Genomic DNA, 15,591 nt, shown 5'->3' on the forward strand with positions numbered 1-15,591 from the left:
GAGCCAGGGCGGTCTCAGTGGCCACATGGTCACCAACCCAACTGATACCAGGAGGTATTTTTTGGGTGCTGTGGTGGAGGCAGGGTTTAAGGAATGACTTAAAAAGAGGATCAGGTGGTGATCTGGTGAGTTCTTCCTAAGCATAAGAGAAAAAGCATGGAGATGCTCATGGGAAAAAATGGAGAAGGTGATCAAGGCAGGTACTGCTGGCAGTACGTCAATGTGAAAATAATACAATGGAAATGAAGAGCAGGGTTCAATGGTGAAGGGCCATTAAGGTGAGGACAAGGACTTTGTTGGAGGAATAGGCCTCGTGCTCTCTCTCTGCAGCGAGGTGTATTTCACTCCCATGTGAAGTAGGCAACTTCTTACCAAAGGCTCCAGCTCCCGGTGGTCAATGAGGCTGAACTCTTTGATGAAGTAGTAAAAGTGCTTGTAGCAGGTGTTGACATGGGCCTCGGCGCCCATGCTGATGATACTATCGAAATGATGGATGTAGACGTGGACGAAGACTCGGAAGAGGCGGGTGAGGATCTTGGTGCACACCTGCTGGAAGTTCTTGGGGAAGGGGACTCCTGCAAGGCAGAAGCAAAAGCCATTTTCAGCGTTTAAGCATTTGACAGTTTCTAAACAAGTAACATTTAAAAGGCTTGATACATCATCATCACAGTAACAATATGGAGCAGTCCACCTCGCTATTTATTACACTGACGAGTGTCATTTTACCACTTCCTGGCACTTCTCCCATCTGCTTGTAGTGTCCAACTGTTGTCTTTAATTCAACCCTTAAGCACATTTGAGAGTCTTTACAAGAACAGAGTCTAGTTTTATGCCCTGTGAGAAGCTCGACTGAAGACACTGAGAAGAACCACCGTGGGTTTTGGATCAGGACCACAGTTAAGAGCTGTTCAAGAAACGGAATAATTCTTTTGTGGGAAGTTTTGAAATGACTTTTCATTCTGAATTGGAATTAAATGTCAAAAGGAGCCAGAAATTTTGCTATGTGAAAAAAGACCAAAAGAGGGTTTTTAATTGGAAAGATCAACATGGCAAATTACCACATTTTAGACGCAAACAAAAAATTTTACAAAACATCAATGTGAAATGTTTTGGCTTCGTTTTCAAGTGGCCATTCAAAATGCAGGTCTTTGTTCTGATTCTCCCAACAGGGAAATTTCATCCAATCAACATTTTTCCGGCAGAAAATTCCAATCTTGGCAAAGCCACGATTTCCAAAGGGAACATTTTTCAGTAAAACCAAAAATGCCGCCAGCTCCACCCACAGGGCACAAAGTTAAGCACATGCTTAAGTGCTTGCTGGCTCCTGCTCTTAGACTGTAATTTCTTTAGCCCAGTGGCTGTCTTGTCATGGAAAGTGTGCACAATGCCTAGCACAATGGAGCCTTGAGCCCTGATTGGACCTCCATAGGTGATACTGTAATACAAATAATTATCAGTAACAATAACAACCATCAAAGCTCTTAAAAGATATTAGCTAATGAATCCTCCCAAATTCCTATGAGAGGCGCGCGTTATTAAAGCTGGCTGCATACTTTAAAATGACAATAGTTTGTTGTCCAGCCACCTTTTCATCCAAAATTGAAAACACGCCCGTCTTTTGACTATTGACATTATTAGCTCTTTAGGTCAGGGGCTGTGCCTCAGCCGGAGTACGTCTCCCCTGCAGCTGGGAGCATGTTTCGCAGTGCAGGTACACAGACACGCGCTAGCACTGCTCAAGCTAGCACAATAAAATAGCAGTGTCATCCGGGGGAGCACAGGCAGCGGTTCAGGCTAGGTACCCGAATATGCACACAGAGGTTCCAGGCAGGTTTGTACTCAGGCAATTAGCCCAAGCCACTGCCCACGCTACCCCGGCAACATGGCTCTTTTTAGCGTGCTAGCTTGAGCCGAGCGAGCGGATGTCTGTCTACCTGCGCTGACCAGCACGCTCCCAGCTGCAGTGTAGAAGTATGTGCGGCGCAATGGGGCCCTGATCTCAGTTGGGGCCTCTAGGTGCTAGGGGAACACAAATAATAATTCCTCCAGGGGGCACACAGCTGCAGTTCTCATGTCTTCTTGATGGAGATATAACACCTGCTAACACCAGCAGGTGCCCTATCCAGCTATTCCGCCCAAATGCACCTTGCCCGGAAGAGGCACTAAATGCAGGAGTCTGGCTGGCCATGCACAGCGAGCTGGGAGAAAGGATCCCACTCTCCCACCATACAAGCCTGCAGAGACGCAGCTAGACTCAAGCTCAGAGAAGATTCAGCTAAACTTGTCCGAGGCGACCCAGCAAGACAGTGGCCATTGTTGGTTTATGCCACAGAAGTTCCTGGATTCTAGTGCTACATTTAATCCGTCAGATTGTACCAGGCCTTTGCCCAGCGGTTTCAATGGAAGTTACCTGGGAACACGGAGAAGTGGCTCTGGAGCAGCAGCCGCTTTGCAGAAGGGAAATCTCAGCGTGGCAGGTTTGCCGACGGGCAGGGCAAGTAAACCCAATCCAATTCCAGCCCCAGTTCCCTAGCCCTATTACGTATATTTAACCATGGCTGAAAACAAGCTCCATGCCAAAGACTGAGCTGTAGAACCAGGCTTTATAAGATATAAACATAAGAACTCCATTAACGGTGCTCTTTCACTTCCGCTCACTATTAGGCACCACTTTCAACGACTCGCTGAGGAAGTGCCAGCAGCCAGGCATTGGTTTTCTGCACCATGCTTTCAAGTGGGCTATGCTGAGTGTCCCGTTTCCCCCTCCCCAGCCCTTTGAAGTCATGCCTCCCTGGAAACGTAGCAAGAGGCCGTTGAATCAATAAAGCCACCCAGCCTAATGAAGCACAGACTGGCATTTAAAGACATCTCAGCGGAGTTGCATCTGCACAATGCTGCTTCTTCCGATGAACCCCCGGTGCGTCACTGAAGATGAACGAGCACTTGTTAGTTACAGGCACGTTCACCACTGTCCAGCAGCACTCTGTGTATTAATGCATAAAGCACTACTATTTAACCATGAGAAAAGCGTCCTGGTTCGATCTCGGTGAGTCCATCAACCATGACAGGCCCAAGCCATGAAGTTTGGACCGGGATGCAGAGTTCAAGGGGGTACGGTTTGGGTTTCATTTTGGCCGGCTCTCGCAGCCAAAGAGTGCTAGATAGAGGAAATGGGACTAGGCGGCATTAAATAGGGACCAGCTGAAAAACTGGGCTCCATCTAAAAATTAGAGGAGGTGTTTTTCAAATCCAGATCTACTCTTCTCCCTGACCTACCACTCAACCTCCTCTCAGAGGCTCAGGGGATCTAGTGAATTTCACCTACAGGATTCCGGGTCAAATCCGGCCTAGCTTGGTAGTTACTAAATGTTTACCAGTCAGCGGCAAAACAGGTTGGCTGATCTCAGCCTTGTTCCCACCTGACAAGTGTCTGCCTCATTCAAAGATACCATGGCTAGTCTCAGAAGAGGAGGACGTGGGTAGACAAAAATTTCCCACAACTGAAAATCTCTGTTTGGTAGGAAGTTTTGAAAATATTGGTTTGGAATGAAAACAAAATTTTGAAATGCCAAAATGTCCCATGAAATGGAAACCCTAAGCTTTGACCAGGTCTATTCACAATAACCTCTGCTTTGCTGTAGCTACTACAGGCGCTGTGTTCTGTGACAGATACTTGTCCATCTCTTTCCACCCGAAAATCACTCTTCTTTTCTTTTAAAGCCATTTTCTAGCTAGGACTTGACCGAGAATTAGACAACTTCTTCATAAAGGAATTCTTAAGCTCTGTTTTCAAGCAGCACTGACTGCTTGCTCTCCTCCCGGGCAACCGCTGGGTTCTTCAGCAAGAAAGAGTTTCAAGAGAAAAGATTTTTCCATAATCCTCCATTCACAAAAGTCAGCACTTCAAAAGGTCAAAACTCAGAGTGCAGCCAACACCACCACTGGGCTAAAACCGAGATGTACTTAAGAGGAGAGACACAGACTATAATCTGTTTCCAAAAACATAGTTATCCCTAAGCTCTGCAAACTATCGGAAACATAACGACGAAGCACAACACCATAGGGGGTCCCCTTCCCATACATTGATTAAACAAGCTGCACAGTATTCATGTCATTTATAGAGCCAAGAGACCAGATTCTGATCTCACTTACACTAGCGTAGATCGGGAGAGGCTCTGCTGGGTTTAATGGAATTACACTTGATTTTCACAGGTCCTGGGCTAAATTCTTCTCTGTTTTCTTTAACTAAAACACACTCCGCCCTCTCGTTTGTTGTTTGTTTTTCACCGTTTTGCTAGAATATGAGACAAGATTTGCACGGCAGATTATCAATAAGAAAAGGCACAGTTAGGATTTTGCATCAAGTCTTTTACTGCTTTCATGGAAGCTGGGTGAGCAGTGAATACCTAACCGAGAAGATTAAACTATCATGTGGACAGTTAAGGATTAAATTGATCATAGAGGATTATAGGACTGGCCTGTGGTTAAGGTAATGGATGGAAACACCAGAGCTTCGGGTTCTGTTCCTGGCTCTGTCGCAGACTATGTATAACCAGCAGCAAGTCCCTTCATCTTTCCACCCCCGCAGCTGTAAAACGGAGCTAAGACTCCTGCCTTACCGCGAGTGTAAGATCTTTGGGGCAGGGACTGTCCCTATGTGTTTGTGCAGCCCCTAGCACAGCGAGGCCTTGATTTTGCCTGGAGACTGAGGGCGCTAATAATGTAGCTGAGATATATAAAATTCTGCCTCAAGGAAACCAAACCACACCCCGAGGTCTATTTCACAGTAATACAAACCTTGCATTGAGGACAACAGGATCTGGTCAGAGTACAAAAAACTCAGTGACGGTATCAGGATCCAGCCCATTATTCATTTGGTGGTTAAGGAGTCAGATCACAGGCATTAGTTTCCATCTTTAGTGCTTTAAAGGGAAGATGTGGCTAGACCCAGGGCCTGGCCCAGGCTAGCAATATGTGTTGCTAGGAATCTGTTCCCTTTGTCCTGCACCTTTAACTGTCAAGACAGGAGCCCCCTGCCTGTCTTCTGGGGGACAAGGCTGTGAGGTGATTTCGTGAGGCGCGCAGTTTTGCCCTCTAGAATAGCAAAGCAAGCAAGCAAGCAGCTTGTTCGGTTTCCCCGCAGTCTGGAGGCTCTAGGGGAACTGGGGCTCTCTTTGGGCCTGATCCAAAGCCCACTGCAGGCTGTTGGTGTCTTCCACTGACTTCAGCAGGCTCTGGATCAAGCCCTTGATTTGATCAAGTAAAAGCCCTAAATAACTGAGATGAGCAGCTCACTTGGAGGCAGAGCTGCTGTTCCCGCGTACAGAGGGAAGGCAGAACATCATGGCCCCAGCAGACTAAGATGAGGCTGGAAAACAATGAAGCAGCAGCCAGCAACGCTCCCTTTAATAAAGAGGATCCATCACGGTTAGTGATGTTTAACGAGTGTGTGTTTTCGCATTACCACTGGGAAATACCCTCTGCTCTCCAGGGGGCCTTCAGAGATGAATGGTGTTCATAACACTACTAGGGACTCAGCAAGGGGCTGTTGTGAAGGAAGCAGTGCATGCTGCAGCTCTGTGTTTGTGACCTAGTGTTGGTTATGCATCCTGCTTCCCTGATCCCTTTTCCGACCAAAACAAGAAGGAAGAAACTTGATCCAACTGGCCAGTTTTAATTTGTGCTGCAAACAACCAGTGAGGCGGTGCTTATAAAATCAGAGTACATGGTACAAGCAGGTCGGGGGGCTGAGGTGGGAAATAAACTCTTTCCCAGAGCTAGTATTGTCAGAGGACTAGAGTCTTTGCTCTGGCTGAGTTTACACTTGGGGCAGGACCAAAGGGAGAGGGAAAGGTAGCTTTACACCACTCTGGGTTCCAGGGCTGGCCAGAAACCAGTCCAGACTTATGAGTGCCTTAGAGCAGCCTTGGGGCTGCTCTAACTTAGATCTGGTTGCCAACAGCTCTGAGGGGACATTCCAGCAGCTGGGTACCACTGGGGTATAAAGACACTCTGACCGCACCCCTTTCTTCATGAGAATACCCAAAGCACCAGGGCAAGGGAGGTGCCACCAAGCTACATCACCGAAGAATTCTCTCTGGGCAAGGGGCAATTTAGAGAGGGCAAATTATCAAGTGCTTTGTGACACCAAGCCAGTGATTGGTAGGGAATGGAAGTTCCCTGTTCAGACCAGGAGATGGAGGAGTCCACTACTGAGAATGCAGAGACACTGTCTTCCCAGCCAGAGTCACCTCCTGTGTGCTCACTCCCAACCTTCTCTTTAAAAGATCAACAATCACATGGACAAGAATTTATATTGTTCTGCCATCGCTTTCTGCAAGACTGTTCTTCCACTGATCACTATGCCTGTGCTAGTTCTGTGGAGCTCAATGCCCAGCCCTCTGGAGGGATGAACGCCCAACGAGATAAAAACGGGGGTGGGAGGAATGTTTGCATGAACTCCCATGAGCCGAATTCATCAGCTCCAGTTACCATGGCCCACGACTGACAGGCTATTCCACATTTCTGCCACATGGTGTCACAGTGTTATGATTCCCTGTGAATACACACACAAGCCCACACGTGCCCATGTGGCACCGGAGTGGGTATTGCCTTTGATTTGGAGCATGCGGGGGAAGTTGACAGGCAGCTGGGGTGAATAAGGCAGACAGGTTTCCAAGTGATCAGACACGGTGACATCAGGCAGATCGGACAAACCGGATTTGGCAGAGACCCCTGAGCACGGGCTTAATGTTCAGCTAACTGAACGTGAATCTCCATGTCACGCTCTCCTCTGACATGTCAGTATGCTATCCCTTCTCATCCACCGGTACATCCCATGACATGGCTGCATAAGCTGCCACATCAGCTGTTATAAGATCTGAAGAACGATACCCTGTCCTAGGGAGAGGGCTCATCATCATAATACAAAATTTGCTATCCCAGCCCATTGAGTTCAGATTCCTGCTACAACCCTACTTTGGATGAAAGGTAAAATAAGCACAACACACCTGTGAGAAGGAGGTAGTAATTCCTTCCTGACCCCCAAGATGGCCAGGAAATGACCTGAAGCATGGATATGTCATTCTAGAATCTTAGCTTCTCCCAGCAATTGCACCAGATACAGGAGAAAGTATATCCCCATCATGCTCAGAAGCAAGTCTTAACACAGACCATGACACAGTATTTAAAAAGAAAGAGGCATTCTGTCTGTTTGTGGTACACAGGATCCACTCAGCATGGTGACCTGCAAGATGATTAAAAAGCCTTCCTCTGGGCAGGAAGTGGGGTGGAAATCTGATAAGCTTCAAGCCACCTCTCTTTATGTGCTGCTGTGAATTTTCAAAGCCCTGAAGGCTTCTTACCACCCTGCTGCTCCTACCCGCAGCTCAGCATCAGAATGGCAAGTTCCAAAGCAACGGGGGCCAACCTCGCCTCTTTTCTCTCATCAGCAAGGAGCTGGGGAAACTGAATTTCCCCTTGCCCTAAATCTAAATTTGATGGATGTTCTTTCGGGTAGCGAGCCACTCCCCCAGCAGCCACTGCACCCCGGCGAGACCAAAATACTAACACCAGGCATGTTCCATGCTGAGCCACATCTCCTCTGACCCTTATGGAGCTGCACAAATAACTCGTCTGTCTGCTCCTCAAGCCATCCCATCTCGGCTCTTAACCGAGCTGCTCCCTAGAATGATGGAGTATCGTTTGCCACGGGGGCAGGGACATCTGGAGCTAAATGAGCCTCCCTCTCTCTCTATCCTCATTAGAAGAAAGAGGAGCCTTCCTGGTAGAAGACAAGGGGAAGATATCTCAAGCCAGAGGCACACAGGGCCATTCAACTATAACAAATCTGGTGTCAGGCAGGCTTGCATGATGCTTAACAGGCTTTCCCTTCAGCTGATCTTCGCTGCACAGATAAAATTGCCTCACTGACGGCTCATTAGCCATCGCTGAGATATTAAACTCCTTCCCCAGCCCCAATCAGACCCTTCTGAAAAAGAGCTAACCTGACTTCCAAAGATTCCCAGCAGCACCAACCCTGCACTTCCAGACACTCAGCTTTAAATCACGACTGAGGACACTGGAGGGGGGGAATGAGGTTGGCTGTCAATGCGGAACGGGGTTGCTTATTGGAGAGGCATCACGTTATGGAGCAGAGCGGTAATGGGCCCCCTCTTATCTAGCCCAGTGAGACCCCGATCTTGGTTGTGATCTCTAGGTGCAAATGTAAATACAATAATCTATTATTATAATTCCAGCCACTAAGACGGTGACTAATTCTAAAATCCAGACCTGATGCTTTTGTCACTATGTTAACCAGAGTCCTGATACAGAACAAAACATTCTGAAGAGTCCTGATACAGAACAAAACATTCTGAACAGTTGCCTTATCACAGTTAAAATGACACACAATGGTGCTGCCATAATCCTACATTATAGGATTTGTTTTGACTAGACTAAGCAACTCAGGGCTATTCCACACAAGAAAATTAATCCAAATTTACTTTTAAAAGGGACTTGTTAAACCACAATAAATCCCTGGGTGGACACTGATACAGAATTAAGGTGGCCTTAATTCAGTTGAGTTTAATTCGCTTTGGAGGACAAGCCCTCAGATATAGTGACTTTATTCCAAAACACTTTCCAAACTTCACAACCTAACTGGACAATCTACACTAGAAGAATCACATTCCCCTCTACAGAAATGCAGCCATATCTGAGGTGGAGCTTAGCAACGGCTTAGCAGCACTCAGGAACACTACAACAATAAGTGAGGCCACGGAGCGAAGAGAACTGTATCCATCTGAAACCCTGGGAAGGATACCAGTACTCAGAATTTAATTACCTTAATTGATATTTGGCCAGGACCCTAGTGTTAGGAGCGACTTGCAGCCATACAATGGTTTAGCACCTTAATTTTAACTTTACTGGGACGTTTTACTTGAAACCTACCTAGAGTTGCGCTTTAAACGCTCAAGGAGAATGTTTTCCACACACTGCACTGATTGCTTCAAAACACGGAAACCATGTGGGACAATGTGGGGAAAGACATTAAAATGAGAGAAATCCAGAAGCATACACAGCTATGGAAACAGAATTCTAAGCAGTCTTTGTATCTTCCCTGCCAGAAGGCTGCCTGTGTACCACTAGGGCCAGCTAATTGCATTCTTTCATTATTAATCAGTCCTTTGAAATTGTAGAAAGGAATAATTCAAGTCAACAGTATTAATACAATGAATTATTATTATTAATTATTATTATTATTATTAAATCCCATTTTGGCAGCTTATTATTAACAGAATGGCCCCTTCCTTCTTAAGTCTTTTTTTTTTTTTTTAAACACTACTTAAAATTAACGGCAGGGCAGCAGCTGCAAACTATACATGGTGTTAATTTTGGAAGGAGATGGGAAAAGACAAAAAAAACCTTCCTTGTTTTCTCAGCTGGCTGGTTTTACAATTGCGTCACACTGCGTCCAAATGTTTTTTTTTTTCCCTTTGTTATTGGGAAAGTATCCAATAGTTTTGTTTTGTTAATTGTGTTCTTTGGGAAAAGGCATGGAAGGCCCAGGTTGTGTTTAGAAAGAAAGACCTTCACATAGATGCTTAACTATGAACAAAGCTTGTTAGTTTCACCGACAGAATTTAAAAGGTTAAGGGTCTGATTTTCTGTGGATATAGTTGTATCAGCACACCCCCTAGTCTGGCTGCAGTTAGACAAGACTACCAGTATAGCTTTTATTCCTCTTCCCATAAAGGAACAAGTCATTCCAGCATGAGGCTCTTTATACTGGTATAACCGCCTCCACATTAGGGTAGTTGTACAACGCTATTGGCATAGTACATCAGTACAAGGTGTGTGTGTGTAGCCAAGTCTTTAGTCTTTAAACTGATCATACCACCACTGTCCTTAGTAATCCTATTCCCATGCTTCTGCGAAACATAATTCTGTGAGGCCTACAAACACCTCAAAAAGGGTTAGGCAGCTTAGGGTGACCAGATGTCCCGATTTTATAGGGACAGTCCCGATGTTTGGGTCTTTTTCTTTATAGGCTCTTATTACCCCCACCCTCGTCCCGATTTTTCACATTTGCTGTCTGGTCACCCTAAGGCAGCTGGCATGCAGATACCCTGGCCCCTACTGCCTCATTGTTCCCGTCTGTCTGCATCCGTCTGTTGCCTCTTGTCTTACTCTTGGATTATAAACTCTTTGGTGGGGAGTTGTCTTTTTGTTCAGTTTGTACAGGCCCTAGCACAATTGGATCCTGGTCCATGAACTGTGCTCATAGGTGCTACCACAATACAAATGATAATAATTCCTGTGTGAGAATGTCTCATTCCTGTGTGAGAATGTCTCATAGCACTGTGTGACAGCAACCATCTCTGGGAAAGGAAGCCATCCGTGAGCAGGCACAGCAGATCAGCCAGGCCTCAGTCTAGCAACGCCCCTGCTTTGCTCGGCATTCCCCTCAAGCCCAAAGAAAAACTCCTCCGCTAGGATAAGATAAAAGCTGAGCAGTGGGCGGTAAAGTCCTTCCCGGCTACCAGATGTGCAAGGCCTCCTCACTGAAGATAACAGAAGAGTCACATGCACTGATCACCACCCCTCAGCAGCCTCGCTCCTTTGACATTGCTGCCTGTGCTTTTGCAGCCCCTGAGGGCACCCCGGCAGCAGGAGGGGTGTGGGACCCCTGCCCGAGCGGATCTGAGCTCTGGCGGGTGCTCCCCACCCACCAACAAGCAGGGGGCAAAACCAGGGGACCCACTGCTATGTGGATTTTCCTCTCTGCCCCTCACCAAGCAGCCGGTGGAGGTAGCGTCTGTGGAGCTGTTCCCCTGACTTAGTGGGGGGAGGCTATTTCCCTGATTCATTCTCTTTAAGTGGAAGTGCTGGCCCAGGGCACAGCTGCTGGTCAACCCATGGAAAGGTGCCCCCTTATCCCCCTCATCAAGATCTTGCTCGTGGTTGGGAAGCTTAGCCCGACAGGAGCTGCCCCTTGGTGCTCAGAGGGCTAGGCTGTAATGGTACCATACTGTCCTGAGCATGGCGCGGGGGGGCTGCAGAGCAGAGAAGGAGTTGGGAGCCCAAGTCACAATTCCTCACCTGCTCCCCCTTGCTCTGGAGAGGGAGTAAGTTACTTTACTGCCATGGACCCCACCAGTTAAATTGGTCAGGGACTAAGGACGAGTGGTGGAGCTCAGGCCTTTCACAATCCGTGCCCCCCCACACCCACACCCAGCAGTCACTCACAGGAAGCCGTATCAGATACATAACTCCTGCTCTCCCCTCTCCAGGCTGGAGTCTCACTCTCAGCAGGGCCAAGGAAGGGGAAGAGACCTTAGATCCCTACCTGGGCATGGCAGGACTGTGACAGTCTAACTCAATGTAACTGCACCCGCAAATCCAGGGCCAGATTCGGCTACGCTCACTGACACTGAACAGACCTTTTCTTCCATGGGAGCCAGTGGGATGGCTCAGAGAGCGAGGGCCTAAAGGCAGCAAAATCTGGCCCTTTGAAAGTCTGGGGCTGCTATATAGACTCAGAGTCTGAGCTCCCAGCGACCTGTCCTAGCTGCTACAGCGCTAACATGAATAGCCAGATCCTGTGCTAGTGTAAATCCGTGCAGCTCCACTCAAGCCAAAGCAGCTCTGCAGATGGACATCAGCTGAGTACCCGGCCCTAAAAACCAAAGGAGTCAATGAAACCATAAGCCAACCTTCCGGGCTAATTTCCATCTGATTTCCCCAAGCCAGGGGGAACGATTTTCCACCCCCAGCTGCACTGAGTGCATTGCTTTATGGAGCAGCTAATCTCTTTCCTTGCCTGTCAATACAGCTGCCTGACTAGCCCTGCTGAACTGCGCCCTGCCTCGGCGTTTGTGATTTTTGGATGACTCGGACAGCAGAGGAGAACCGCAAACAACATTTCTGAGAAAAGGTTAATTTGTCAGCGGTCGGTCAGCCATTGCCAGAGAGCAGGAGAGATTACGTGCCCGTGGGGAGTTCTACTCCACATGCCAATATCGCGTGGGGATGGGAAGCATGCGGGACCAACATGAGAGAGAATGAGATACCAGCACCCACCTCCTCTAGTCAGTATCAGTCTCAGGTCAGAGCGTTGCCTGAGTGAGTAGAATCCATAAGGATGGGGCCCTGTATCTATTGGGTTTCCGGGAATTGGGTGGGCAAAGCCCGCCCACTGCTAAAGGATCCTCCCCCAGCCTAAGGGGAGGACCCACAGGACCACAGAAGCCCACTGATTACGGGACAACTAATAAAAGAACAGGGATGGGAGTGTGGTCAGAGGGTCATAAGAAGGGAGCCTGACAGGGACACCGAGCAGAGAACCCCGGACAGCGCTCACTGCTCCTCGAAGGCGTCAAGGGAGCCAGTGGATGCCACCCAGAGGAACTCCACCCGGATACGTGTCGCTTCGGAGCCATAAGGAGGTGCCGGTCGGTATCGGAGCCTTGGAAGGGCGCAAGAAGGCTGGTGCGCCAGGCTCTCCACGCGGACCACCCGCACCTAAAGAGCCTTGCAGTGCCTGGAGTGGTGGAACGTGGACCTGAGTGCACGGCACTTCAGGCCCTGTCCCCCGCTCCTCAGGGGCAGGCTGGGAGTCCCTGCGGGACCCAGGTGCAGTCTGGCCACAGAACTCCGAACCACCCTCCGGAGGCTCAGCCAGGAAGCCGGGGCAGGGCCGGTGTTGGCAGTCCAGAGATTGAGGACTGTTGGATTTGAGCACCACTACCCTCTCGAGGGAAAGGCACGGAGGGAGTTCTGTTCCTTTCCGGAGGGAGGCCGCTCCGCCACCTGGCCCTTTCAACCTTGCAGTTCTCCGGCGGAGACGGTGCGTGGCAGAAGGTAAATGCCAGATAGCGCCGCAGACCGTGCTTCCACAGGATGGACCTGAGTGGGGGGGGAGGGAGTCGCCTGCACCCGTCCCGACAGCCAGGCCAGAGGCTCTTGGGACCAGAGACGCCGGGCGCCGGAGGAGGCCAGCCGGTACACCGCTTGGCAGGCCTCACCTGCGACAGTCTGCCCGGGTTTGGACCACAGGAAGCACACGGTTCGGCGTCGCGGACAGGACCAGCAGGCAGCTCCGGTCCGACCAGCACCAAACCCTGTCAACCTCTACGGAGGAGCAGAGGAAGGCTCTATGGCCCAGGAGCGTACAGCTGGCCCCAGAGAGCGTTCAGCTGGCCCTGCTGCACTCCCGCCGAGCTGACCGGCTCAGGTCAGGCGTTACCAGTTGAGCATGACCAGACAACTCTGCGGCAGCGTCGCACCTGGAGGAAAGCCCACAACTGGGACCGAAAGCTACGCTCGCAGAGTGCCCAGGAGATACCGTGGTCACACCCTGCTCGAACCCCTTCTCCTGATCCAGGGAAGAGCAGGGCGAACAACAGACTATGCACCCAAGTCCAGGAATCCAGACAGAATAGCGGTTATCAAGATTGCTACGCGCCAGGACGGTGTTTAGGTCTGCTGGGGGATCACATTCCTGCCACCACGGCCCGCCGCAGCGAGATGCCTTGGCTACGATTTTGTAGTTCCGTGGCTTGAGTTCAGGAGCGAGACGGACGCCAGATTCCGGGTAAATCGCCGGAGGTCCCCCTCTTCAGAGTAAGGCGGAGCCACGGCGTCCGCGCTGCACGAGAGAGTGGAGGACCACGCCTGCAAGGATAGCCCAGACGCTGACTAGGTTCCATCGTGGCCAAAGTGAGGCGATGGAGGACGTCCAGAACACGCTTGTAGAACTCCCGGTCAGGCCTTGTCATGCCCGGAGACCTTGTGGCGGGCATTGCAACGGGAGGCATCCGGAACTCGGCCAGAGAGGAGAGGCAGCTCTAGCCCGGTGTTCCGTCTGCCCGGCGCCTGCAGTGCGGGAGCCGTCCAAAGCACTCTGTGAGCCGCTGGGAGCTCGTCGGGCTCGGGGAGAAGCAGGCGGCGCGTCAGAAGGACCGGGCCCTCGACATCTCCGGCCGGACCGTGGAGGGGGTGCCGGTCCTCGCCAAGGCAGGTGACGTTTCTTGGCCCCCTCCGTTTCTCCCAGGGACATAGAAGGCAGCGGAGCGGCAATCCATTCCGAAGGAGGCGGATGCTAGGGGGCGGACAAAGCCGCCCAGGCCCGATGGTCCTCGAGGGACCCGGAGCTCTCGCCGGCTTCTTCCGGCTACGCTCGCAAAGGATGATCCCGGGCGCTGGCGCAGCGCTCTCCAGCTCTAAGACCTCCCTGTTCCAACTGCCCCATGCGCGGCATCCTCTCCGTCGTGGCACCCCAGTGTTGTAGTCACAGCAGAAGAGCCGGGGCACGCACCTTCCCCACATCCACCACTGCGCGTCGAGGGAAAGGCACTCGCTGCCCTCGCCAGGCAGTGAACTGCTGGAAGGACGCACGAAGCCCACATCTCCAGCAAGCTGTTGGCTTGTTGAATTGCCAATAGCCAGCCCCGGCCTCTCCGGACTTATGAGAGGCTATCACGTGGTGACGAGGGGGTGGTGCTTCAGAAAAAGGGGGCTGGCCGGACGCCGGACGGACTGGGGCCCGTGAATGGTGGAGGCGTGACACGTAGGCCGGTTCCAGACTGGGAGTGGCTACGACCGATGGGCCACACGGACTAGGTGACGTATGGATTACATCGTTGTCCGTTAGGGCGGTGGTGGTCGCTTGCAAACGTCCACCAGGGAGTACGGCTGATTGATCTCCCGGAGGGACGTCCGCGGCGCCGGGCTTGCTCGGCCCCGAGCAGGTCCCGCTTCCTCCAGGCGATGTTAACGTCCCGCCCAGGATTGAGGCATACGCGAGGATCCAAGCGAGCCAAAGAAGGCCAGAGCCTGCTATAGAACTGGCAGGCCCGCTCTGGGGCTGATGTGTCGGGGCTAGACGTTCCAGGGTTGACCACAAGGCCCTCCTGGCGCGACCTCGCGGAGGTGCAGCAGGCGGCCGGCAAGCTCGGCAACCCCAGCACCTCGGCATTAGGTCAGGGGAGAACAGCGGTACGCTACTCCAGCCCCTGCCGGGTGGTGAGATGGTCTGAGTAGCCCCGTTCCCCCCACTCCAGCCGCCAGCTGCTTCGGCCGGCGGATCCCGTGTGGGTCTCCTGCAGAAACACAGGCAGTACCCCCCTCCCGAAGGAAGGAGAGCACCTGGGCTCCTGCGGAAACCCACTACTAGCTCCGTTGTGTCAAGGTGGCAAATGGGACGAGTTTGCCATTGGCAGGGCTGGGGGGGATCTCGCGGCAGGGACGCCCCAGCCCCGTTGGGCCGCGCAGGCAACCCGTGACCCACACCCGGAGGTGAGCAGGGGCGTCATGGAACTCTGGCGGACCGGGTCAGCCGCAGGCTTCCTGCTTCCCGGTCTATTGCCATCCCGTGAGGCCACCCCGCGGCCCGGAGGATTAGGCTGGAATCCCCCAGCGCTGGTCGAGAGCAAGCGACACCTTGTTGTTGGTGGCCTGACGGTCATCAGGAACTCCCGCAGCTCTTCGCAGCGCCGCGTTTGGGGGGCTGGGGTCACGGCGGGGCCTTTAGCGCACGGCCCGTTGGCCCGGAGGACGGGCAGGAGCGGCACCGGGACCCCCGACGTG

At 51.3% G+C, this 15,591-nt stretch overlaps 1 protein-coding gene across 5 annotated transcripts in view; it reads right to left on the reverse strand.

The window, feature by feature from the left end:
• Positions 1-15,591, reverse strand: part of MOB3C (MOB kinase activator 3C) — a 58,408-nt gene that overhangs the window by 14,888 nt on the left and 27,929 nt on the right. For 4 of the 5 annotated variants that reach the window (XM_032805025.2, XM_032805020.2, XM_032805022.2 and 1 more), the window contains exon 3: positions 373-575. The exons of the other annotated variant lie outside the window; for it this stretch is intronic. In XM_032805025.2, the coding sequence (XP_032660916.1) occupies positions 373-575 (203 nt within the window). The remainder of the gene's footprint in view (positions 1-372; positions 576-15,591) is intronic. 5 annotated transcript variants of the gene reach the window in all.

This window comes from Chelonoidis abingdonii, chromosome 7, assembly GCF_003597395.2.
Source record: "Chelonoidis abingdonii isolate Lonesome George chromosome 7, CheloAbing_2.0, whole genome shotgun sequence".
Taxonomy (NCBI): domain Eukaryota; kingdom Metazoa; phylum Chordata; order Testudines; family Testudinidae; genus Chelonoidis; species Chelonoidis abingdonii.